The 27,899-nt window shown below is 37.6% G+C and overlaps 2 protein-coding genes across 2 annotated transcripts; one reads left to right on the top strand and one right to left on the bottom strand.

The window, feature by feature from the left end:
- Nucleotides 1–2,008: 2,008 nt before the first annotated feature.
- On the bottom strand, nucleotides 2,009–12,115 carry eif4eb (eukaryotic translation initiation factor 4eb). The gene is made up of 7 exons (XM_067480399.1): nucleotides 11,979–12,115; nucleotides 10,739–10,845; nucleotides 8,938–9,033; nucleotides 8,754–8,817; nucleotides 4,662–4,775; nucleotides 2,771–2,910; nucleotides 2,009–2,688 (listed from the first exon to the last, which is right to left on the bottom strand). Exons 1-7 carry the CDS (start codon nucleotides 11,994–11,996, stop codon nucleotides 2,574–2,576), a joined length of 654 nt encoding a protein of 217 aa, XP_067336500.1. The 5' UTR covers nucleotides 11,997–12,115; the 3' UTR covers nucleotides 2,009–2,573.
- On the top strand, nucleotides 12,081–21,225 carry metap1 (methionyl aminopeptidase 1). The gene is made up of 11 exons (XM_067480398.1): nucleotides 12,081–12,240; nucleotides 13,530–13,581; nucleotides 13,990–14,099; nucleotides 14,338–14,398; nucleotides 18,040–18,131; nucleotides 18,228–18,311; nucleotides 18,564–18,702; nucleotides 19,522–19,653; nucleotides 19,953–20,096; nucleotides 20,190–20,255; nucleotides 20,795–21,225. Exons 1-11 carry the CDS (start codon nucleotides 12,124–12,126, stop codon nucleotides 20,956–20,958), a joined length of 1,161 nt encoding a protein of 386 aa, XP_067336499.1. The 5' UTR covers nucleotides 12,081–12,123; the 3' UTR covers nucleotides 20,959–21,225.
- The last annotated feature ends 6,674 nt before the right edge of the window (nucleotides 21,226–27,899 follow it).

Here is a 27,899-nt window from a genome sequence, read left to right as displayed (position 1 = left end):
GCTGGTAAGCTGACAAAGTATAGAGCTTAAAAAGTGGTCGTGGCATAAGTCCTGTAGTTTTAAGGGTGTTAGAAAATGTATTGTCCTAATTATAGCTACAAAACATTTAATTTAATTCGTAATATGCACAATTAATGAACATTACTCTTTGCTCAATGACGAGAACCAGAACTAGTACATCACATCCTTGTTGCTGTTTTATGCTTTTGCTGATTGTCTGGAATTCCCTCTTCCCCTCTGCACACACAATTCATTTTGCTTGCTTCTATTGCTGCCTGTGTTCATCTTCTTTCTCTGTGAACTGTGAGGACCCAGAGAGGAAATTCCCAGACAGACAGATATGGCTGCAGTGTAAACCACATGATGCTGAGACTCTAAATCAAAATGATAGCCTGCAGGATGTAGACTTAAACACATCAATCCCTGCTTGTTGGCCTTTCGATCACTAGTTTAAAGTTAAACAGGATTGCAGCTCCCTCCAGTGTAAAGTGATGGACAGCAGTGAAATAATTGTTACTAATAAAAACTGCCCAGAACAACAACATCAACAGAAATACCCAGAGTACATTTTCTCCTCAAGATAAATTAGGGGTAACTCTAAAATGTTTAGATTTTGTAAGACTGTCCTCACATTGGCCTTCATTTTGGATTTGACCCTATCTGACTTTAGAGGATTTGGGATTTTGATAAGTGCCTCTGATTAGAAAACAAGCCCTGTGGCTACAGAGGTTGGAAACTGGAGAAATGCTGCATTTGTTGCTGCCAACGTTAGTCTGTAACCTGTTTTAACAAAGAGATTTTATGTCAGCGGCCTTGTGTTTACCTGTCTGTGCACAGTTGGTTTTATTACTACTCAGAGAAAGATTAGAAATATTCAATTCATCTGTGTTGGTGAGTAATTTTCAGTACATACAGGATGCTGAAAAACCTGCCTTGATTTCTGTATTTATTCATCTATTGTTTGAGTGTTGGGAAAACAGATTTCATTATAAACCATAACGTTGGAATTAATACATGCTGCTTTAGCACAGTGAATATATAAAATGATTTACAGTTTTAGAGATGTTTTGAATATTTATCCATCCCATTTATATCAGAGCATAAGATTTCCCATTACTTCCATACTATACAAGTCAAGCCTTACAAATGGTATCCACCAAAATAATCATTAAGTTGACACCACTTTGAACATTGCTTAGACGATTTATTGAAAGACTTTTGTATCAGTTACTAATATATAATTTTATACAGTAATCTTAAATGTTTTAATAGAAATCAAACTGAATCAAACTAATGTTTTGTAGAAATCACTTTGTGCTCTTTTTAAAATTACTACTACTGACCTTTCATGCACACAAAGGATCTTACCTGAGACATCAGCTGGCCTTTAAAGGTTACTACCACAACCATGTCATAACTTCTTCTACAGAAGCTTTTACACTCACTCAACGCCTCATCAGATTAAGAAGGATCTAGTTGTGCCATAGCAGCTTTACCTGCTGGCTTAAAGGATGCCAATGCTTAAGAGTGTGATGCCATTTGTCACATTAAAGTGACATTTTTAAAACCGCAGTGGTAGCAATATACTGGTATGTGAAGTCATGTGACCAAAATAAGCTTTTCTAAGCAGCTTCTTTTTATACTGACGTTTCAATTGATGTTTGGCTAATAGTAATAAGACAATAATAGGATGGTGGAGGTTTTACATCAGCTGTGGCAGTAGTGAATTCTCACTTGTTCAGAAGCTAAGATTGACTGTGTCTCCTTTAATTTTTTTTGCTTTATACAATGGAAATGTCAATTATGTGTAGAAAACTACTGGATGGTCTACATTATCAGTTCTTGCATGTTATGCCTTTCAATTTAAGTAAGTAAATCAAAATCAAATACTACAAACCAATGATTAAAATACAGCAACATTGCCATTCAAAACGCAAATCATTTATAATAAGGAATGCAGCAATTAAAAGTTGCAAAAAAAAAAAAAAAGAAATCCACAATATAACAGTTAACTGCAAAACCAATGGTTTAATTATAACGCTCAAATGAATATGAGTCATGAAATACTTTAAAAAGGTTGATTACGTGCAACAGTTCAAAGAAAAAAGCATAAAACAAAGATCTAATAATCTAATAATTTGCAGGCAAATTAATATAATAAATTAAAAGGATCTGTCATTAAGGATTACAGCAAACCAACAATGCTGTAGAATAATGGGAGAGAACTATACATAATTTTTTTGCATTTCAGGATTCCCTGCCATCAAAAAATTAAATCGACACAAATTTCTTTAGAGTATGCGGCGCTCTGAATGTCAATCACTATTAATACATTTCATTGTTAGTGTTTTGGAAGATTCATGTTCAGCTGTGTGTCATGGGATTTGTCAGCCCCCCCACCCACCCCACCCCCCCTTGGGTTTTGTCCTGGGCAGGTTTATGGAAACATTTGGCATGTAGTCTTGGATTGGGTTGTTTCTTCCAGATTGCATTCCGCAGTCTTTGCAGCAAAGTAAACATATGCATCGACAACAAATAAGACAGGAAAATGAAAGAGGCACGTAAGGCATTTCTCAAACAACAAATTTGTTCTTGGTGGTTGACCCGCTTTTGGTAGCTGTGTCTGCATGGGATTGGTAGCCAATAGTCATCTTCATAGGAAGCCCCAATCGCTCCTTGTAAACTCTCCTGTGGAGAGGAAAATACAAGTAAAAAGGATGCACATACAGTCATCATCTATATCTATACACATACTGAAAACCTGCCTCACCCTATGTGTGTTACAGCATCTCGGTTCTCGTAGTCTGATGTCCAGACAGCTATTTTATCTCCTTTTGTGCGGACATTGACCACAGCTCCGCAGACGTCATCGCTGTAGTCATCAAAGGCCTCTCCAACTAAGCACAGGAGCTGATGATAGGATAAGAAGAAGTGCTGTCATAACAAAATAATTCAAATTCACATCTCAACAATAAATAAGCTCATAAAAGAGGAAGGCCATGGCCATCCTTAGCTAGGTTCCTTTGAATCAGCAACAATTTGGAGTTTTCTGCTGTCTGTTGCAAATGTCTTTTGCTTCAGATTTACTAGAACATTTAAGGGGACATTTGCACTGAAGAATCGGTTTGGAGACAATGTCACCATTTCTAGTAGCAAAGACACAATAACATACTTTATCTTCCGTTTTAAATCTGTGTTTTGACCAAATTTGAGCTCAGGATTAATAGTGAGATACAAGACTGCATAAAATGCACAAATCACACAGAAATTGGATAACTCAGTCACAGATATTAGCTACAATGCTGTTCAAGTTGCTACACATACCTCAAAGCTTAGTTTACGCAGATTATTTTGATCTAAGGTAACAATACAAAAACTGAGCTATGACCTGTATGGGCCCTGAATGCCTCAAAGACACATTTAGGGAACCATGGTACAGAGGCAGGATAAGGGGAGAGCTGCCAACTCAGAGTGTAAAGATACATATCGAGTGAATGAAGCCTTTGCACCTCATATTCACCCCATGTGTGAATGAGACACTCATTCTTTTACTTGTAAAATGATACATTCAGTTAACTGAAAAAATGTAGCACATTGGATGAACTAAGCTCTTTATGCACAATTCTGAGCTAAGTAAAGAATGTTGGTAAAACAAATTAGATATTGCAAATAGATTAAATCTAAGGGGAAGGCTGTAAATACCAAAATAATGATTCTGGCAGAAAAAGGACTTTTTTGTCATTCAATGTAAACTGTGTTAAAGATTGTGTAGGAATTCTTCCTTGCTCACCTACTGGAGTGCTGCTCAGAAGCATTTATGCAGGAGCAGAATGTGAAGAGCAGGAAAAGCTTGAGAATTGGGAGTTACCACACATTTTTGAAAAGGTGGTCAGCTCTAGTGCCAAAAGTTCTCATCACACCAGTTTAACAAGTGTTTTTCCATTTTAAATTCTATGAATGCAGAGGGAATCAGAATGAAATCACTAGTGCTGCTGTAGCACAGCTTCTATCCATCAGTGACACAGCAGCATTCCTGCCTCCTGATGGGTGTTAGGCCACCAAGAAGACTTCCTACTAAAGAATGAGTCTGACTTTCAAAAAATGATGCAACACATTTAGGAGATCCCGGTTAAGGACTGAGCATCACCCTCAATGACAACTCAGAGCTCGAGAAGTGTTCACAGTGCTAGAAATGTGTTTTGTTTTTAGCTCAATATTTGGTAAAACAATTACCAGGGATGTCAATGAAAGAGAAAGTGACCTCTTTCTTCAGTAGCTGCACCACTGAAAATGCTGTTTGCTCACTGTCAAGTCACAGTTTGCTAGCTTTCTGTATCACTGTCAGTGACCTTGACAGGCAGCACAAGAGCTCAACACAACAGTGTGAGGACTACAGACTTAGCAGCAAGCAAGCAAATATTCAATAGCTTTTGACTGTGATCAAAAGAATGAGAATCATATTTGCCCTGGTTCTGTTTAAAAGCCTACGAGGATGTAATTACCCAAACTAGGAGTGAGGCAAACAATGATAACTTAATTATGGCAGCGAGCACATAAAGGTACTACTTTGGGAAGAGGATCAAGACATGATTAATCCTATTAGACATATTAGTAACACCATTGAACAGCATACAAAGCGTGACAGCTAAAGCCAAACTTACAGTTTCCAGCCAGAAGCGATCCAGGTCTGATCTCCTCTGCTGCTTGGTTAGTGTGATGAGCCAGCGCCCGCCACGCTTGTTCTTCTCGTCCTCCCACATGGGTTCAATGCCATCCTGCAGCGAAGGTTAAAATTGTCAATACACACTGCAAAGCACTGTGAACTCAAGTATCTAGTGATGGTTAAGTATCTAATTAGTATCTTCTCAACTTAAACTGCCAATAAACTACTTTCCCTGAGTAAAACAGCATCCGGAGCAAATAGAATAAAGACAATATATCAAGTGTTGAAACAAGAAACTTGATTATGTGAAGAGTATCTGAGAATATCTCATTTTTAATATTTGCCAACAACGTGTCTAAAAAAAGTAGGCACATTGCCATATTTACCACTTTGCATTTCCTTTTTGTTTTAAAGTGCTTGGATCTGAATAGACCAACTCCTTTATCTTGAAAGCAACATTTCTCTCAATTTTTGCTTCATTTATCATTTTAGCTGCTCAACAGTTTGAGTTTTTACTACATAATATTCCATATGGTTTCATTGGGTGGCGGGTCTATGTGCTTTGTGTAGAATCCATAAGCCAAAAGTTTACAGATGCACATGACAAAGTCGCATGTTTAAACCCTTTCACATCTATAAAATTGTGTGCATACATAAATCCATGCAAATTGCCTCTGTAAATCCCAATCAACTTGAAAATCTGCACACTTTGATGAGCTCCATTTATCACTCAAAATACTATCACAATTAACCATAAATAATGAATCCAAGATGCTTATGAATATTGATACAGTTTCAGTTTCCTTAATTTAACCAGGTACAATCTGATTGAGATTCCAAATCACTTTCATAAGAGAAACAAAGCCAAAACAGACAAGAACATAGTTAAAAAACCGTAAAAAACACAATTAGAGATTAAAACTTCAAAACACTTTCCAATAAGTACTCTAGCCTCTAAGATCTCTTTAAATCGATCCATGGTTACTTTCTTCTTGAATCTGGTACTTTGAAGTTTACTCCAAGCAGCAGGAGCAGCAGTCTTACATGCGGTTTTACAAAATTTGGTCTGAGACATTGGGACTAGAGTTCTGAGATCTTAGATCACATACGAAATCACAGACAGGATTGATAAAGACCCACAAGTAATGTGGCAGAAACTTTAGGATGGTCTCTACTCACAAAAAGTTAGGGATAGTCGACCTCGGGTAAAATTTCTAAATGCACTATACGTTTACAGGTGAACTTAATTTGACTTTCTCCAAACTTTTGAATGCACATGTCCAACTGTTTAATGTTTCAGTACTCATTGCATAAGTTGCTCTAACAAGGTGATTAACTGCAAAAATCACAAGAGTCACAAGCACAAGTGTTAGATCCATTAATTAACCACCAAATGTTCTGGTCCAATGATAGTTATGTATTTAAACAGTCCTCTTCATAATGCTGTTCACATTTTGACATCATGAGACCAAGATGCTCAAGGACACATTAAAAGTTATTGAGACATTGTCACTTTTTATAGTGCTATACCCACCTCACTTGTTAGCTTTTGTTTCAATAAATTGTTTGCGATGAAGAAATTACCATTGCATGCTTCTACTTAAATGCACTACTTTCATGACATAATATCATTTTAGTATGAACTTTTTACATTTTCCATAAATTTCATCCAAAAGTCAAATATGTAGTATATATACACATTTACCAGGGAGACTGGAGGAAGTGTTAGTTACTAGACAAACTTTGAGAGGCTGACAGCTGCAGCAGCTGTTAATGTAACAGGACAATTCCCACATAAATCTAATTTGTCAGATATGGAAGCAGAGAATTAAATGCTTTGTTGCGGACTGAGTCCAGCCAGCTGAGGTACCGGGAAGCCAAAAATTAACATCACATCAACAAAGACAATATTAACTCCATACTGCAGCATACAATTTTCTCATATTCACAGTTAATAGTGAAGCAGGTGGTGGAGAGGTGATGGGTGAGGTGACAGAAAGTGTTTGCTTTGCAGCTCAATGTCTTCAGTTTGCCTTCTGTACCTCTTGCTATAAGCAACACAGACAAATGTTTGCAGAATGCATAAAATTCATGAAGATCAACGGCTTTTGGCTTGTCCCTTCAGGGGTCACCACAGCGGAACGTGTTCCGCACGCTGATTTGGCATAAGTTGTTACGCCGGATGCCCTTCCTGCCGCAGCCCTCCCACTTTATCTGGTTTTTGGGCCGGCACCAGGGTGGCCCTTGGTGGCTGAGTGGGGCCACACCTGGTGGGGTGTGATTCGAACCCACGCCTTTTTCTACCACTGAGCCACCAGCCCCCTCAAACGGATAAAATTCATAGTTAGCCAAATTGAGATGCAGTTTGATGATCATTTTGATGGTTAATGTGGCTGCAATAAATAAAATTATGTCACTCAGAGTTGTTCCCAAAATCCCAAATTATTTGCACATTTTTGTTGAGAAATGCTGTCAAGATGTTGGGACCCAAACATCCGTGCAGCAGAAACTCATGCTCATGCTTCCTTGCAGGGGTAAGCACAATATCCAAACAATCAATGTGTTAATAATGCGGGCCCCACTCTCATTCATGTTGTTACTTTCTGAGACTGCAGTTGGCACTGTGAACAAGTCTACAGCAGCACAGAGGAGGCTGCTAAACATTATGGTTGTTGGCAAAGCTCTTTCGTTTCCGTGTCTAAAAACTGTGGAGTGGTTCATGTTGTGACCTCACAGCTAGAAGGATGCAGGTTGGCCCTGACATAGACTGGAGATCTGTAAAGGGTGTATGATATCTGGGACAGGCTCCACCTCCCCATGACCCTACACTGGGTAAGCGGTAACAAATGAATGAATGTAAATAATGTACAATGTTTGGGGATTTTTTAATTGTTTAATTAGAAATTAGAATATGACTATAGTAATTTTGTCATAGAGGGATGAACCTTACCAGATCCTTACTAATGATGCCTTTTATAACCAATCTTGATACTGGCCAGATTTAACTTGATTTAAAATGTGAGATGTTTCACAAGATGTTTTACACAAACTTTCCAGTCTTTTGCTCACCTGTCATGTTTTGCAGGCATGAAATTAAAAATGAGAAAATATATCCCCCCCCCCAAAAATATCTAATTTCAAAGATTTAAAAATTGAACATTACATTAAAAAAAGGGTTTTATACGAAGTGATTGATGATTGCATTCTCTTTTTTTTTTTTACACTTTGTGTAGTGTCCCATCTTCTCAGAAGAGTTTTGTAACTCCCCCACTAATTCACTAGTTTTTCTTGCTGTTAATGATTTCAATAAAGCACACTGATGAAAGACTGCAGTGCTATTTGATTACTGCCTTTTCCATTTATTATCACCTATCTCAAACAGTATAATTAGTGGCTGCTCAGCTTACTAAAACATCCACCCACATTTCTCATTTTCTATCATCACATCTGGTTAAATGAGTTCTTTCAAGCTGCTCAACTCTGAGTTTTAGAGACAGATTTATTCAGAAGAATCCTGCCCACTTCAGCCTTTGTTTTCCCTCCAGCAACAAAGCTGTTGTCCTGACTGGAGCTCTCTATATTGACAATTGAGTTTGATATTGTTCTGTTTGCAGGGGCTTTATTTGAATCTGCTGCCATAAAAATCCTACAATTTGGCTTTTAGTCAGTAATAAAAAGATTTTATTATGTTTTCAATTTCAAAACCAATTACAAAGATAAATTGGAACCTGAATTGTCAGACCATAAAATAACCACCAAAAAATGGACTTTCATTCAATCTAATGGCTCAATAAATAATTAACACAGTAATAATGTACATTTTAATCATTATAGTAATTTATTAAAACATGTCAATGTAAACTACCAATTTAATAAAGTTGTTTTATAGCCAATATGTTCTTTTTTATTTGACTAAGTCAATATTAGAAAAAAAAAATACTACTTAAATATTGATGAACATAGAGTAATTGTGTGCACATTGGTGGTGCACTGGTACTTAGGACCAATGAGGAAACTGACATGTTTAACATGCAATTTAACTCTTTACCCCCTGAATGTTTGCAACAATAGTAAAAAATAATAAACCTACCTTAAAAAGAGAGTAATCACAGCCTGACATGAGCTGGCTTGACACCTGGATATGGTTGTAGAGACTGAAATGATGAGAACAAAATCAGCTGTTCACAGATAACACAGTTGAGATATTTTAAAGCTTCAGTCATTCCGTCACAGCACAGGCAAACAAGTAGACCCAGACACATATTGCTTCTTACGCCCAGAAATCTTCGACTGTATCAAATTTAGAGATGAGCCGCAGGTTGGCCTGCCATGTTTTGCTCTTGTCATTCTTGAAGAACCACAGAGACCATCTGGTGGGAAAAAAGCAAAAAAGGAGAATAGGCATAAATGTAACTGATACCTAATCTAACGTGAGGTAAACGGACGTAACCAGGAGGCACTGAGGTTTGGAGCAAATGAATGATGTTTTGATGCACTTGGATGCAACACAAATTGTTCAGTAAATCAAGTTGTCATAATCTTGGTCCAATAAATTGTGATGTTGTGCCATACTTGTTTAACATTGATTACTGTTATTGCTCTGCAGCTACCTTAAGTAATAAAGAAAAGTGTGATTGTTTATTTTTGATGAATTGTGATTGTTTGTTTCCAATAAAGCTGTTAAGTAGGAATATGTGGTTTTGAATGAGTCAAGATAAACAACTGAAATTTATAGCATAGGTCTAGTGATACAAACTCAAGTCCCTCTGGTTAAATTATATTTACCTACAGTAACAGGCTGTTTGAAAGTTATGCACCTCATCATCCTGAAAAGAAATACTGAATGTGACTATAATTTAGTAGGATTTTGTAGTTTCTATTTTAGTTTGCATGCAAGTCTATACGGGCCTATAAAGAAAAGCAAAGGCTATTTGCTCCACTTTTCACCAAGACTGAGCTGCGAGGGACTATTAAATTGTTTAGGGCTCAACTTCGCTTTTAACCGACTGGTTTTCTGGTGAGTTTGGCTTTTGTACTGACCCCTTTGGACATAAATATCCGTGTGGAATTTAAATATACATAAAATATTCATTCATTCCTTATTAGTATTCAGCACCTAAGGGAGCTGGGACCTATCAGAGTATGGCTTCAAATGAAAACAATGAAGCACTTGAACAGTTCACAAGAGAATCTCAGGCTATCACAGTGTTACTGTGGGGAAATAAAAAGTGTCCAGTCCACTGGAATGCATTTGTTTAGACTGTGAGAAGAAGAACATTAAAACACACAGATTATCTGTGCTACAGCAGACCAATAAACTACATATAATACACATATGTAATATTTACAATTTGTTGAAAGCTTGGTTAAGTCTCCCCTCTTCAGAATAACAAATAATCTTTTATAGATAACATTTTTTTTCATATAGATTGATAGTTTATTTTACAAACGATTTTTTATTTTAAACACAAAGTATTTCATACAGGGCTTTCATCTTGAGTTGTACACAGAGATATATGGAATTGCTTAGCTTCCTTTGTATGAACACAGCATTCATTGTTTTTGATGACTGTTCAACTTTGTGTCACTATCACTTCCCCATGAGTCAGTCCCATTCATCTGTGTGGAGGATGTTTTATTGGGATCTTACAATGAGGCTGTAAATCAAAAAGGTAGGTAGGTAATTTAACAAACAATACAAGACATTAAATATAAAAATTATTACTGATTGTGATATTTGATCCACTTGAAAACCTTATGTTTTCTCACCCTAAAACTCTCGCTTCATGCAGGAAAATGACTCCAAGTATTAGAAGGCATAACACATGGACGTCTTTAAACGTGCAATGTTTGTCTCCTTAGTCACATAAGCAAATATACAGTACAGTAAGTCTTGCATGACTGACACAATGATTCTTGTGAGTATGACTATGACTGTACCGCTCTAGAGAATGTCCCTTAGAGATTATAGCAGCTATATCCTTTTGAATAATTCAAATAATAAACCAAATGTGTGTCTTGTGTTGCTGCCATTATTTAACTGGCTTTGTCCATTTTTGAAATTCAGACTCTAACCTGTTTTGGAGGGGATGTTTAATGTAGGCTTCTGGGCTCACAATCTCCTGTCCAGTCTCTTCAGCTCCATCTTCAACATCAGGATTGGTTGGACTTGGATTAGTTTCCTTAAAAGGAGTTAGACAAAAGTGAAGTACAAATAAAGGAAGAGGGGAGGAGGCTTTTCTATTCTAAATGCAAATGATCATACTTTCTAGTGTTGTTAAACCTCAAGATATGCTCTTTTACTTCAGTTCTAATCTCTGTCCTAATTTGACAATGACTTTATTGTGGTTGATTAAATGAGGTTAAGCTTGCAACAATGACAACTACTTGGTTGCACAATTAATACAAGTCAAATTATAGAAAGAAACCAGCTGTCAAAACAACAGTAGGGGAAGTGTTCAATTAGGAAACCAGAGGTGAACATCTGCTCCACATTTGCCTGTGGTGTGAAAGCTAGAGTTGAGCTAACGTTAATTGTAAGCACTTTGCTGATAGATACAGCTGTTTCTTTTCCAAGATGCTTGTTGATGAACGGAAAGAACAGCACTCAAGATTCCATTCACACATCTGCCAGCTAAATTATTCCGTGCTTGGTACACACACAAAAAAAGCAGACCTTAAACCTGTAAACCCAAAATGTGGGAGGATATTTTAAATTCGGCATAAACGTCTGGAACCAAATAGTGTTTACTGGGGACCCTGGTGTTTGTACCATAATCCAAGTTAACGCAAAGGCACTGAAATCGCTAGCTAACGTTCGAGGTCAGCGGAGAGCAGCGTCAACTCACATTGACAGGCGGAATTTTAGCTGTAAAAACAAAGTCCCACTTGAAGGTAATTCATTAGTACACATTCCGCACGAGCCAGTGGTCTATAAGAAACGCGGAGTTTAAAATCTTGGTTGGCGGACGTGTACTTTAACCAATGAACTAAGCTACAGTAAAGGGAGTAATTTTGTAATGAAAGTTAGTGCGATTCACCCCTCTGCCCGTCGCTTAACTGTAACGTCAGCGTTAAAGTTAACTGAGGGGATACACACACACATACACATTCCTGTTTTACGCTTAGGTCGTGGCTCAGAAGACAAACTTGGATCTGGTCGAAGCACAGCACGTGTGATGTTAACACGAGCCATTTTCCATTTTGACACATTTTTTAAAAATTACACGTAAAGTTTAGAGATGGTCTCGCTGCGTAATTTCAGCAAGAAGCCCCCCCAAAAGCTGTGGATATGTTGTGTAAAGAAAGTGCTCACCGGTTCGGCGGTCGCCATCTTACAAATCTGTTAGGAAAAGTTTTTGTTGATTGGACCGAGCTGTGCAACGTGACGACCCCGCTGCGGACATGCGCTGTGTGTGGCCGCTTCCCGGCGACTCCACCCCTCTACCGCAGACGGAGGCATGGCGAGCACCGAGGCTAGAAGGGAGTGTGAGACTGATGGATGCAACAAGGATGCCAAACTTCAGTGTCCCACATGTATCAAGCTTGGTATTCAAGGCTCTTTTTTCTGTTCGCAGGTACTGCTATTTTCTCGGCCTTTCCCGGTTAAAATGCTTACTGTAACCGCAAAACTAGGCCCTGTGTCTTGTCACGAGGCTGCTAACTGTCAAGTTTGGTAGACGTGCGGCTGCTTGGTAAACCGCTAATAAAGCATTAGCTCAACTTTAACTACAGAGCTTCAATGCTGTGCGAATCTCCAGTGGTTACTCTGGATGAATAAAGCAGCCAGTGATTGTAACTGAAGCTGTCTGTCTAACAGTAACATTAGGCCGAGCGGCGAGGCTTAGCTAGCTAGCTAACTGTTAGCTAACCACCTTAAAGTGAGTGATACGACGTCCCTGATCAAAAAGAGAGAGCCACGGTGCGAAGATTGTTTTTTTTTTTTTTTGGGGGGGGGGGCTTTTTTTTGGTTCAACTGAATGAAGTTGCCTACATCGTGTCTGACTCTAGCATTCTACTAATGCGACAGGTTGCGAGCATCGACACTTAAGTTGTAAAGTAGCACCGAGTTGATGCTGCAGCACAGATCACTTGATGCCACGATGTTGACCCCCCCAGCATGGTGTTTGCTGTCCCACGAAACCAAACCCCACTCACTAATGTGTTTGTTTGAAGGTGAACTGCTGGCGGACTAGACCGCACACTTGGTTGAGTATTAATAGAAGCTACTTTAAACTTAATACACAGAAGATCAGCTGAGCAGAACTTTACGCAGCCTCACTCTCACTACAGTAGTCTTTCACAGGTGTACTTGTTAGGGGTTGGGTGGTAATTATTATGTGAGAAATATGTTAAAGGTGTCATTATCACATGTGCATTCCGATTTAAGGCAGTTGTTCTTGCAGTGTCAGCCAGTATAAAAAAAAAACAACAACTACAACCAGCGCACATTATGTCAGTAGATCTAATGCATTATATATATCTGAGTCACATGCTTACGAAATAGTGTTGCTGGGTGACAGCTTAAATGCTCCTGTTACGACATGGTATGTGACCCTACAGTACTTTTACTGTGGTTGCAGTTTTGGCCATGCAGCTTGACCACGCTGTCTATGCTTCCTGTCACTCTCATCTAATTGAGGCACTCACAACATTAACATATGGCAGTAGATTTGGGTCAGATATCATATTTGGGAAAATCTCTTCCTATGATGCAATCTTTATTGTAGTGTGCACCCAAGTGGGTTTTATTTTTGATCAGGTTGTTTAGCCACATAAATTAAATGTCAGTGATGTTTCTTGGAGTGCAGTTTGCATCACAAATTGCTATGTATAGCTGTCTCTCACAGTACTTTCTCATTTCCAGGAATGTTTCAAAGGAAGCTGGGCCTCTCACAAGTTGCTGCACAAAAAAGCAAGTATGTGCCATTGATCACTGGCAGTTATGTAGTTTATTGACATCTGGCTATGTGTTTGAATCATTCACAATATTAAAATGAAGCTGCACCTTATATAGGTTAAGGGTACAGATGGATGTTGGGGTTTTAGTGTGCCCATGCACCATGTTCTTTTTGAAGATGGTCTAAAAGTCAAGAGTAGAAAAATGTCCTATCTAAAGTGCCTAATTTTGCGAAAGCTTTTCTTGAGGAAAAAAAGGGGGGAGGGGGTGCATGTTAGAATGTTTTATTACAGTTTAAAACATTTTTACAGAATTCCTAGGAGATTAGTTGAATTATTGTTGTGACTGCAAAATTCCTGGAGGAACTCATTTTGTGAACTGACACAGAGGTACCAGATGCATTAGACTTTTTGCTGTGTCTTGTCAGAGGAGGACAAGACACAGAATGAATCTAAGAACTGTGTGGAGAAGGACATTAACACAGACCCTTGGCCAGGCTACCGATACACAGGCAAATTACATCCTCACTACCCACTGGTAAGCTCTTATTGTTTATTGGGCAATTGTTGTTTTTTTGCATATTTGTATTGAATCTATCAGAACAATTCATTGCTTCCTAAAAAGAATGGGGGACTGCTTTGGTAAGAGAGAGACACAGACAGTCTAAACACAGAGGAAATATCAAATACTGTGTCTTGCTTCAAGTATTTATACTTGAACAAGTGTTGGTATGTGTGAATTTCTTGATATAACAAGTCTGTTTTCTTGGGCCTAGACTCCTATGAGGCATGTGCCCAGAGACATCCAAAGACCAGACTATGCGGATCATCCCAGAGGTAACTATACTTATTTCTCACAGTTAATATTTAAAATTGATCACATTGGCTTATTCTCCACTGGATGTTACTGTATTAATTGCATGTTCTTTTCCCACAAATAAAATCACAGGGCAATACATGTAAAACTGTGCCAGTTTAACTGTGTAGGCTGTGTCCTTTGAAGCGTAGCCATAACAGTGTCACTAGAGACCATCTATTACTATACTTTCAAGTAAGATTCTTCAACAACTGCTCAACAGTGTAGCATGACATTTGCTATGAGTTTTCCCAGTTCCCGGAGGATGATTGTTATGAATGAATTTCAAAATGTGTTAATGCTAACATTTAGCTTTTCATTCTGTTAATGGTCAGCCTCAGCCTATATAAATGAAACAATTTAAATGACCTATTGGCTTAATGGGGATCACATGATTTTATTGATACACAATAGCTTGATTATTAATTTACCTTAGTGATGGCTTGGATGTGATGACACAGTAGTGCCCATCTCCGTATGTTATAGCAAACACCTTTTCAATGTAAAAATAAAGCTAAAATTACTAACATGACAAAATGTGATCTAGTCATTTTGCAACTAGCAAATCTGCAATTAAGCATTTGAATCATTATGTGGTTTGAGCAAGTGGCTCAATCCTGTAGCCAGCTGCAGATGGTAGTACCTTTGTCTTTCACAAATATAACTGATTCCAATTTGGTTCTGAAATAATTTAGTTTGCTTAGTTCTCATTAGTTTAACTTACTTCAAAAATTCAGATATTTTGAATATTTATCACTTAATAATTTGCTTTCTTTATTTTGTGATGCAAAGAAAGAGGAAAAATAAAACATTGGTATTTCAAATCAGCCTCTCTGCTCTCTAAAGATTGGGATCAGCATCATTCAAAAAAAATAAAAATTAAAAAAAACATATCAGTCAACCACTATTAAACTGAAAGTGTGTATGCAATGCAAATACATAGAAATGTGTGGAATTGGTCAGTTCCTATTTTGGTATTTGATAGGACTCCTTTACTGATATTTAACTTACTACTTTTGCATCTAGTTTGGGTAGTACGTGTAAATTCATGCCATTAACGTTCCCCCTGACTTCTCCATATTAAAATATCTCCATACTTCTAGCTGTAAAAGGCCTCCATGACATCACTTGGTGGAACCTTCAATTTAGGTTATATCCTCTTGTTGCTTGTACTATGAAGTTTTTAATCATGGTCAACCTGCTTTTCCAGAACTCCTCCAGATGACATCATCTGAATTTCTAATGATGAAAAAGTCCTTTAGGAGGTGATGACGTCATCTGGAGGAGTTTTTCAACTACAAGCAGAGAAATATTTAATAGAGGGAGGTTTAAAAGGATTAATGCACATTTACACGCTAAACTAAAGCTATAGAAAGCAAGTCGCCCTTTAAGACTAAAGAATCAGTCAGATTTATTTAGGTAGCAGTCTAATGACATTCCTCTTGAAGCAAAGTAGAATCGATTTCTCCCTGCTGAACAGCCCAATAATACCTTACAATGATCTCTTAAAACCTTTGGCTTTGTGCTCAAAAACTGGAAATGATTTATTGAAGGTAAAAGTAAACCCTCTAACAGGACTGTTGTCACATTGTGGGGTTTGTTTGTTTGTTTGTTTTTATGACCATTCTGCTACTTTAGAGTTTATTACCAGACAGCCATAATTGTAGCCTGTCTTATTTACATCTGTGTCTCTGGGCAAGTCATTCATTGTGCAACCATGGAAACCTCTACATTCTTGTCATCTGACTGCATAGATCCATACTCGGGTAGTCATGGTTACCGTCTCCTTTAATTCTCCTGTGATGCTTGTTCAGGGATTGAAGTGCAGTTCTTGCAGGTGATTGTTAGTTAACAAAGTACTGTTGTCAAGCTCAAATCTGAGTGTTATATATTATTGTTTTAATGATTATTGATTTAACTATCAAATCTATAGGGAAGTGAACCATACCTTATGACAACATAAGGTGGACATCTCATGCTTTGCTTCTTTTCTGGGCAGCTGTATCAAAGCATAAGTAAGTGTGATTGATTGTTGAACTCACACTGTAGGCTCTTGGGGTCAGTAGGAGGGCTGTATTTGACTTGTACACAAATGTGTCTAAAGTCCGTGTTGCTAGGCAACTGCTTATGTTCATCCAGGAGTCATCTTGTTCGGTTAATAAATTATAGATTAGCGAAGTTTCGCTGAGTGCAGCATGAACTCAAATACTGTTCTGGTTTCAGGCAGTCTAATATATTGTTGAATTGAATGCTCTGACACCTGTGCCGATGTTTTTTTTTTTTAACCATATAACAGTCTTTCTTTGTTCCTCTGAGTCCTCTGAGTTGACAGTGTGAGTTTCATTAGAGTCTGCCTCTGCTCAGGTGCTGATGCTTCAGTGTATTCTTTGTAGAAGCCGCTTATTATCTGTAGCAACTTGGCACTACGAGACACTGCTAGGTTTTCTTTAGATTTTAATTTGATATAATGTCATATTAAAATAATACATGCATTCATAAATGCAATAAAATACATAACAGGTTAACATATAAACCAGATAAAGAGCACATGTTAATAGTATGAAATGTATAAGCCAGTAGAAAATGTAAGACTTGTCATTTAGTTGCTTTAATTGCTGAATCTAGCCGCAGAGTTGGCTTTTGCTGTAGAAAGTAGACCTTTCGCTGGGGTTTGAATTGATTCATCAGTGAAACTAAGGTAATTTCCAAACCAGTTTGCTCTGGTCCAAATCAGACCAATCAAACTTTTGTCTGTTTTTCATCTTATTTTGGTTTCCTTTAACACATGAGGAAACCCAAGTGAATCCAAAGAATAAGTCTGTGTGTGAATATTCCTATAATTGATTTTTTTTTTTTTTTTTTTTTGCTCATGACATTTTGCAGCAATATACCAAGTAAAACTCTTAAGTATGCCTCAAAAACGTCTTGAAAATACAACACCGCCTCACACTTTGTATGTCTTTGTAAGTATACATGCTGTTGTAGGCCACATCAAGGTTGGCTCACGTTCTCACCACAAACAAATAGCTCCAGAGTTAATGTGGGACAAGACTGAGATCACACCGATGAAAGATGCATCGATACATTTGTTTTGGCTCACGCCTGAGTGCAATTGCTGTGTTATAAGCGGCCCATATGAACCGCCTCAAGGTGGAAGACAAATCAGAGTTTGATTTCAGGCAGACGAAACGAGCTAGGTGTGAGAACACCTTTTAATCTACTCTCATCACTAGTACCTGCAGTCTGTAATTGAATTAATTGTGTACTGTTTGACCTGTTGAAGCTGCATGGAGTGGGACGCCACAAAAGGTAAAACCTGGGTGGACACTTTTTCCAGACTTGATAGTCTTCACTGAAAGCATCCACATGTCATATTTTTGCAATCAGTATTGGTTGAAATTGCACCATTTTTTGTGAAACTACTCAACCAGATTTAGTTTGCTTATTTGTGCTGTCCCATATGATGCAGAAATTAACTGATTGATGAAGTGATGGCCCAAGTTGATGCTGCATTTAAAAATCACTAGACTGGCGACGGCTGCTTTCAAGGGCTTATTTGAGTGAGCTCAACAGCTTTCTGAGTGAATAATGCCCGTTGTCTGTCCTTGTTTCCAACCCACAGGGATGTCCGAGTCAGAGCAGTTTCTGAAGGGGACGTCACAGATCAAGATCCTTTCTCCTGAGGACATTGAAAGCATGAGAGTAGTTTGCAAGGTAATAAAATACAATGTGGTGACTGTCATGGTATGTATTTTTTTTTTAGTTTTCCATTTATCCCATTTTGTGTTTTGACATGAATGTTATTTGCAGCTGGCACGAGAAGTCCTGGATATTGCAGCCCTGATGGTAAAACCAGGTGTTACAACAGAAGAAATCGACCATGCCGTGCATCTGGTAAATAATGCAAATTGATACATAATTTCAGAATGAATCAACTCTGGTGAGCCCTTATTTTTATGTAGCGTCATCAGCACGTCACAGTTTATAATACATCATCCAGCACTTTGGTTTGTTACTGTGTACCATTAGAACTAACACCATTTCCATTAACCTCAGCTAAGTTTAGTGTTATTAGTGCTATTTACTAAACCACAACATGCTAGCAAATGTCGGAAGTACGTCTCTGATGTGCTTTTAAATATTCAGGCCTGTATAGCAAGGAACTGCTACCCCTCACCTCTCAACTACTACAACTTCCCCAAATCCTGCTGCACGTCTGTCAATGAAGTCATCTGTCATGGCATCCCGGACAGAAGACAACTACAGGAAGGAGACATCCTCAATGGTATGATGATGACACTGAAACATTAGATGATTTTGTGGCCCTAAACTCCCCTCCAGACATTTCTCATCTCTAAGATAAATGTACTGTATTTAGGGTTTTTTTTGTTGTTTTTTTATTGTTGTAACTGATAAAAAGTAAAGGGGTTAGTGCTACATCTTTGTTTTCCTCTTACTGTATGTTTTTATTTTAACATCCATCCAACAAATCTAACATTAACCTTATTTAATTAAAACCACACATAATCTCAAAGTCCTGTGAATTACTAAATTAAGATTGGAAGTGTGGAAATGTTTTATTTAACAGAGAGGGAAAAAGAAAGGAATTCTCCACTATGAAAAATGGTTGTACCATCATCTTGAAATTGTGTCAGCAGGAGTTTGGCCAATTTTAGCCTCTTATGAATATTTTTGAGAAGGCAATGTCTTTCATTCACCACTCCCCTCAGAGCATCTGATAGAGTACTTGCCAACAACTCATCTCTCGCTGCGTGGTCTGACAAGACAAATTGTTTCATTAACCTTTAACAGTAGGACTTTGCCAGTTAGATTTTCAGCTCTGTGTTTTTCACCCTAAGTGAAAATAGTCCCAGGTAGTTACTGGCTGTTCCAGTTTCCTCAGCACTTTGAAAATGGGACATTTTGTTTGCCTTTGTGAGTGGGTTGATATTTTATGAGAATTCTTCATCACCCACTACAGCACTTACCATTATTAAATGTTTGAGGCAGATTAGTCATAACAGTCCTTTTCTTTGTTGTACATAATAGTATAGTTTGTCATGTAACATAGTAGCTCTGACACATTCATCTCTTTCGTACGCAGTGGACATCACCGTCTACCACAATGGTTTCCATGGTGACCTCAACGAAACTTTCTTTGTCGGAGAGGTAGATGAAGGAGCCAAGAAGCTGGTTCAGACTACATATGAATGCCTTATGCAAGCCATTGACTCTGGTAGGATTTGCACACACACAGCTGGGATTGTAAAAAAAAAAAAAACTGACAATTAAACCATATTTAGTTGTGGTACACTGTCAAGATAATAAGATTACACAAAAGGTGTTTCCTTTACGTCCACCAGAGAGCACTGGGGTGAGTTGAGAAATATTAATAGAATGCAGCTGATTTCAGTCTTTGATTTATGAACATCTTTAAAAAATATAGTCAGCAAACATTGGAATCTTACTTATTAGAAATAAATAAATTCTGGTCTTAGGGTAAAATGTTTTACCATACAATTGATTTTGCTACAGTAAAGCCTGGTGTTCGCTACAGAGAATTAGGTAATATCATCCAGAAGCATGCTCAAGCCAACAGCTTCTCTGTGGTGCGAAGCTACTGTGGCCACGGCATCCACAGACTTTTCCACACTGCTCCCAATGTGCCACACTATGCCAGTGAGTAGTCATATTTTCATTTTAAATCACTGAAAGTTGTTGAATTTCTTCATGTTCCCCAGCAACAGCCTCATTTCTCTTTTATTATTCCAGAAAATAAAGCAGTTGGGGTTATAAAGCCTGGTCATGTGTTCACCATTGAGCCAATGATATGTGAAGGTGGGTAAAACAACTTTTCTAGAAATAACAATTATAAATATGTCATAATACAATCAATTTACCATAAGTAACATAGTTGCCTAAATTGAACCCTTTGGAAAGTTCCACACATCACATAAAACATGGTCAATTCCACTGGAACTGAAACAAAATGAACAAAGTAAAATATCATCAGCTTTCCCATCATACATGTGTGTTTCAGATATTTAAATTTTTATATATATAATATATATTTGAGTTTTTTCAATGCATAAAAAATGTTTTCTTGGGACATTATATTGATATTATTGGCCTAAGTGGAGGATTAGTGGAGGAAAGTCAAATATTTGTACATCTTTACATTAAAGTCTAGGGAAGTGAAAATGCACTTGTAGAGGTTAAATAAAGTAAAAGCAGAACCCAGTCATGCTCAAATACAGGTCATTACTTTCTTTATAAAGACATTTTATAGCTGACATGTATCCAGTACGTCGTTGCCAGAACTGAAGTGTTTGTTTTAACAACTGTGTGTGTGTCTGTGTGTCAATGTGGTCTCTCAGGTGGCTGGCAAGATGAGACATGGCCGGACGGTTGGACGGCTGTGACTAGAGACGGGAAGCGCTCTGCTCAGTTTGAACACACCCTGCTGGTGACGGACACTGGCTGTGAGATCCTTACCCGCCGCCTGGAGAACGGTCGCGCTCATTTTCTCAGCCAAATGTAGGCCAGAACGGAACACACCAAGGACTGGACTTTTCAGACACAAACACCCAGCACCTCTGGGTTTCATATACAAAAACACTCACGCATACACATCTCAAACAAGAGGCACCACTCCCAGAGCTCAGTGTAACGGTGGCACTTATTGTTCTTTGAATTAAATATTGGTTCCTCAGACTAAGTGGAAATACTTGAATGTCTCTTTATCAAATGTGGATTGCTTTAGTAGTGAAAACTGTAAACGCTGAAGGAAATAAAAGAGTATTTATGAGATTTGGCTTTATTTAGTAGTCAGGCATCAGGATGACATGACCTCTGGTTGATCTTATCCAGAGCTTTTACTGGCTGGTGGATTGCTATCTGGTGTGTGGAGCTCAGGGCAAATCCAACGAGCACACTATGCTTTGCCTCTTTGGCCTCTGCTAACTTCATCAGACATCAATTGAATTTACCAGAGTTGGACTGGAAGGAACTGCAGGAAACATGGGTCTACACGCAGCACAAGCTCACAAAATAGTATCTCAAATCACAGATCAGAGTTAGAGCATGACAAAGGCTGAAAACCACCCAAAATAGCATTTCTTAGGACTTCAATGTTTAATACATGATTTATTTAAAACTACCCCCCATAAACACCTATAACTAGATTCTGGTATTGAATAATTGACAATATAGATTAGGTACAAATACTGTACATGAATAAATATCTAAGATGACATTAAAATAGGTCAAGTATTAACACAAATTTAATTTGGTTCAGTCAACAAAAGGAATCTCCTGGTCACCAAATTGGAAATCTTTAGCAACAGGCAGAGTTTGAAGGTTTAAAATTTCACAAAATGGCCAAATTACATCAGCGTTGAAATGTTATTCAGCCTCTTGATTATTAATGTTGAGAGCTGCGAGACAGAGACACTTAGCTTACAAAAATTGGCAAAATTGTTGGTACACTTCCATGGGAAAAAGTAACCCACAGTTTTCTCTGAAAAAACTCACTTTGCTTTTGATTTCTTATTCAACTGAATATTTGAAATAATAATATAATCAATAATTGCGTTATTCCGCTACAATATATTTTGGTGTTTTCTGTAATTAGCGTCACACATCTTCAATCTTGTAATCAGACACTTAGTCATTTGTTAAAAGAAAATTCACTCTGCTGTTTAAATTGTCCTTTGCTGTATGATTATGTTCAATTTAGGCATCTATGTTACTTACGGTATATTGATCAATTGAATTATGACATAATTATAATTAATTTATACTTTTTCTTCTGGCAGTTTTTCTTTTTTCAGTGATTACTATTTTGTAATTTTGGGTTGACTTTTATGTGGAAGGGTTTTAACAATTTCTAAATTAGCCTAATAAAGCTGGTATGAAAAGCCTAAACTGGCTGTGTCCAAAGTTAAAATCATTCACCCACCAGCACCTCTCAAACTGATTATTTCACTTTTATTTCATTTGTTGTTTGTACAAATAGTGGGAAAACTACAAATGTTGGTTTTTACAGGACACTGCTCTGGTTCCAATCTTCTAAGCTAAGTTACCATCACTGGGCTTCTAAATTAACAGCCAGATGTGAGATTAGTGTCGTCTCTTCTTGCTCTTGGCAACAAAACAGATGTATTCATTTACCATAATGCTGAACTATACATTGAATTTCTTTTTATACGAGTTGTGATACAGAAAGATAATTCTGTTTAATACCTGCCTGTTGACTAGCTCTCATCCCATCTATCATGGTCTTATTTACCTGTTGACTCTAAACCAATTGTTGTATGTGGCTATTCTTAGTGCACAGCTAATTGCAAACGTCAGCCATGTTGCAAATACCAACTTTGAATGCTGAACATGTTAATTCTGCTTTGAGCAGCACTCCTGTGGTGTGTGTGTGTGTGTGTACGATGTTTCCAATAGCCCTGGTGTAGCAAATTGAGCCTTAATGTGTGAACCTAAGAAATAGAACTTGCCAGATATTCCACGTCATGGTTAACTAATGTTTCCCCCTTGACAGTAACCATTTACATTGATGGGATTTCCTGGTGTGAAAAGAATTCATTACTCCATATTTTCAGAGGACTTGATCATAGTTTCTCTGCCACCTTTTTATTTCTGCTAATGGAGAAATAAATGACTCTTCTGTAGCCCTGTGTAGCTGAGTTTGTCCTTGAATACACTGCTGATCTAAATCCCAAAACCAGTTTGATTCACCAGCCGTTTATTATTGGAAATACTATCTGGGTGTCTGTTACTTTTTGTTACTGTTGTTGAACTACTGTGAAAGTATCAGTACAGAGATTCTTCATGCTTCTGCAAACATACATGACTACACACGTACTACTTGATCTGCCAGATTACTTTGTTGTAGGGCATAGTTATTAGATGATGATTCATGATATACAGCAAAGTTAGTGGTAGTTTCTTTGTTAAAAAAAAATATGGTGGATCGGTTTCAGTACAGAATTGGGATTCAAATTAAAAAATAATAACTCAGCATAATATTGACATTATAACCAAGGACCAGAATAGTTGCCAATTTGACTTGTCACAACAAAATGAGCGTAAATATAATTAACAGTGTCAGCAGTGTGGAAAACTGTGAATGCAAAGACCTTCTCGCAAAATTCTTAAACTGAGACACAAACCACTGCAGTAAAGTGCTGAACACTGAATAACACACAGAGTTCTCTGAAAACATGTACACACACAAACACACTTCATATTAACACAAGCTTCAGTGCCTTTTACCAAACGTTCACAGCCTCGAGTTAATGCAACATGTTGGCAAACATTTGTGATTAGAGGTTAGCTTTGCACATTATGGCTAATTTATCATGGAGGGAATAGAAACCTCGTTTCCTAGATTACTGGCACAATGCTCCAGTGTTTTGAGTATCATAGTTTCAAATTTGCTTTAATATTAAATGCCAGCATTAGGCTACTTGATGAGTGATACTTTCGGATTTAAACAAACAAACAAAAATGATTACAGGAATTGTTCACATTTTTAGGAAGAATTTGCCTTCTTGATTGTTTCTAAATAAATACATAGCGTTAATCACCTCGTATACCACCACAGTCTGAGCTGTGGCCACTGAGCTGCTGCCATTCGAGGTTTTGCTGCAGGGCACTACAGTGGCGTTAATGAGAGAGGTGAAGCATTTCTTTTTCCCCATTGTCCAAATTTAATGCTGCTGGCCCAGAAATTGAACTGGCAACTCTCTGTCACTGGCTCATTCCTCTAAGCATCAGACCAGCATTGCTGATTACATCATTACACTTTTTTTTTTTAAATCTTGAATAAAAAAAAAATCATTTGACAGGATAGAAGAAACTCCATGAAGAGCACACACAGGGTTGAGATGCTTTAATAAAGTTACTATCTTTCATTTTGTGGGCTACGTATGTGACATTTTGAGGCCTCCTTCAGAAGTAAAATATTTTGATGTAGAAGTTTTCCAAACTGAAACAACTGAAGCAGTCATCAGCATAAACCCCGGCTGTATTCCAATTAGTTTTAGCTTTATCATAAGAGAACACCTGTGCATTTCAGAATGAAGTCAAGACCTATTGAAATGAATATTGTGATCTTTTATGCCACAGTATGAACTGGATAGTGAACAGTTTCATAAATGAAAATGAAAAGAATTAATCAGGTTTGGAAACACTAGTGAGATTTTGTTCTTACAGACGAATTTGAACACTGCCCTGTTCTCACTGTGGCACAGTTTAACCTGTGTAAAAGCAGGCTAGATTTTTATCTGCAATGTCTTCAACATTCTCAAAACAACTTCTGTTGTATCTGCATCTAAAAAAAGATCACTCAGCAAGTCCTTATTGATTACAACAACCTTCCAACACTGATGCCACAGTGCTGCTTTTGACTGTGCTGCCTTGTTAGTCATTCAGTCTACATCAAAGAATATTTCTGAATAATCTTGTTTGGGCCCCTTTGTGTTTCCTTTTCACGATGTTTTCAGTGTTTATACATGTTTGTTCAGGGGGGAAAATGTTGATCAAAGAGGCACGTGCTCATTCAAACAAAGTAGACTCGAGCGGGGAATTGATAGATTTATTAAACTGAGCAGAGGACACAGGAGTGGTATCATGGTTTCTTTAGCTCTTTTCCTCAAACTGAAGAACAGCATGGAAGTTGTGAACGATGTAAAAGAAACAAGAATGTCGATATTACAGTAGAATTTTAAAGCTCACTATACAAATACTACTTGTATTTGTGGAAAAGAATCCTGTCGTGTATGACTGATCACATTTCAGCTTTGTCCTCAACAGAGGGCAGCAGTGGGGCATGAGGGACCCACATTAACACAACTTATTCTTCTCAAAGGGCAATGTTTGAGAAAGATTCCTATTTATATATATTTTTTTAATCACAAAAAGCAATACAACTATAAAAGTACAAGTGGACCTTTATGAATGTGCATATTGAATTCATATTCATACAGTAGGTCCTTGTTGGTAAAAGACACAGTTTGTAGAAGTTACACAACTGAGGATGAACAAAAGTGGAAAATTGGAGAATCAAATCTAAATCTACGCCCACAGGTTTGTGTGGGCTTGATGTGAAGCTCTTGTGTAATAGCCGGGCTTCAATGCTTAGTCACAAATCTTTTATTGTAGAGCAGAGTGAGCTCATGTCCTGTATGAGAGCTGACTTCTCGGTTTCTTACTGTATGGGTAAGTTTCAGACTGGCCAAACGGTTTTATTCATTTTTTTACGAAGCACAGCCAGACACCCACCATGAAAACAGCCACATGAGCATCTGTTTGAGCCAACGCCAACATACTGATGTTTCACTGGTACTGTCCTGATTTCCTTTATTAGTTTAGGATGTGAGCATTTGTTAACCCTTAAGAGATCCTTAAAAAAAAAAACTCACACATTTGATCCTAATGACGAAAATAGTCACATTTCCAAAAAACTGCTGAAAAGTGTCATTAATTAACCCATTGATATTTTTCACAGCTTCATCACCCTGATTTCCCTGATTTCCGGATTTCTCGTGTAATAACGTTACGTAGCAGGATGGACTCGATGCAGCACAGTTTAAATCCAACATGCAATCTTGTTCACTCCGATTAAACCTGAGGAGGGTTGAGATTGTGGATATGTTGCCGCCCTGCAAATTTAATCATGTTTCTCCATGAGCTATTTAATGAGTAAATAACTGTCTTTTATCCATTTTTGCTTTGCTTGGAGTTGAGTTTCATGTTCTTTTGTCTTCACATGGCTGTTTTTGGTCAGGATACTCAATCCCCAGTAGCCAAACCTTTTAGATAAGGTGGACTTACACTACAAAACTTTGAACACATTCACTTGATCTTCATTTTACCAACTGTGTGACTTCTGAAACCAGTTCAATGGGCCAATGATCATTAAAGTAAATTACGTTAAAGGGTGTGACTAGTTTATGCAACTATTTTATGCAACTATTTTCAGTTGTATTTTTTTATTTGGATTACTTTACTAGTCTTTTTCAAAATGTTTGCCAAATGACCAGGATTAAAATGTTCAAAAAAGGTTAAAATGTTTTAAATCCGGATTTCTTGGGCTACATCAACCTTATATGTTGAAGTCGCCTTCATCTTTTTGCCCCCAGTGACAAATACTGAATTTTTTTTCATGTTGAACAAATCAAATATCTCAATAACAAAGTATCTTCTAAAACATATGTGGACCACTTTTGCAAGTGGTCTTATTGCATTCATCTCTTATCTCTGATATCAGAAATATCTTTTTTTTTCTCCCCTTAACACAAATGACATAAACATGTAGCTCACAATTAAAGGTTTAAGGTAAATATGTACATGCATGGATATTTACAACAGCAGCAAATGCCACATGAAAGTGAACCACCAACATAAAGACTCGATCAGAAAACTATTTTAGGAGTATAATTAATTCTGGCCTTAGATGCAGGGTTTGTTTTGTCACGCTGTCTTTTCTTATGCAGTTACGTGTTCAAACAAATGTCTGCCCTATAACAGAGCCCTTTTTTCAATTTGGAAAAATCAAGAGTTGTTGCAACAGTTGTGCTCTTAGACCCAAGGCTTTCAAGATAACGTGTGGCCAGAATCAACATGCACAGAAAAAAAACCCAAAAAAAAATAAACTGACTAAACAGCAGAAAGGATTTTCAGATCAGCTTACAGACATTACCATTCTGGAGACAGATAAACTATCAAGCTTTTACAAAGACCAATAAGAACAGGAGAAGCCAGGACCGCAAGGTTTTTCTCATGAACTCATTAACCACCTAGGTCTCATCACAGCACCTGTTTGAAAGGCTGGATATTACTACTAGGTGTTTACACCACACACACACACACACACACACACACACAGAGAGAGAGAGCCATATACAAATGTAAAATCTTGCAGGGATTCATTCCCACTGAACAAGCACTTAGTCGATTACTAAGAGACTCCCACAAGACTCTCCAATAACTCCTATTTTTGTATTTTGTAGATTATGAAAGAGTGCAAAAAAGAGGCTGTTTAGAGGGGAAAGATAAGAAGCCCCCTCCCACCATCTGGGTCTAAACAGTCCCTCTACTGCATAAACACTGAGCAGAGAAAAAGTCCTGGCAACAATAGACGTGTTCTTGGGTTGTAGGATAGCTTCCAACATACACAGCAGTTCATTATTCTGACATAACTGAATGTACAAAGACGTTTCCAGCTGCTACGCAGTTTCATAACCGGACTCTTACTTGGAAGGTTACATAAGATTGTAGGTCTTATCAAAGTACCCTGCCTCTGTGGGATATAGGTGCTATAGCTAATCACTTTCTGCTGATATTTTACACATATACAAAGGTCAAGATGAGTATAAAGAAATAAAACATGAAAGAAAAATGTGTTGAGAGTGACACTTTCAAAAACATAATGTCAGCTTGGTTTGACAGTGATAAAGCCCGACTTTT

This window comes from Channa argus, chromosome 16 (genome assembly GCF_033026475.1).
Source record: "Channa argus isolate prfri chromosome 16, Channa argus male v1.0, whole genome shotgun sequence".
Lineage (NCBI taxonomy): Eukaryota > Metazoa > Chordata > Actinopteri > Anabantiformes > Channidae > Channa > Channa argus.
Note: the sequence above shows the minus strand (reverse complement) of the source record. Positions and strands in the feature narration are given on the sequence as shown.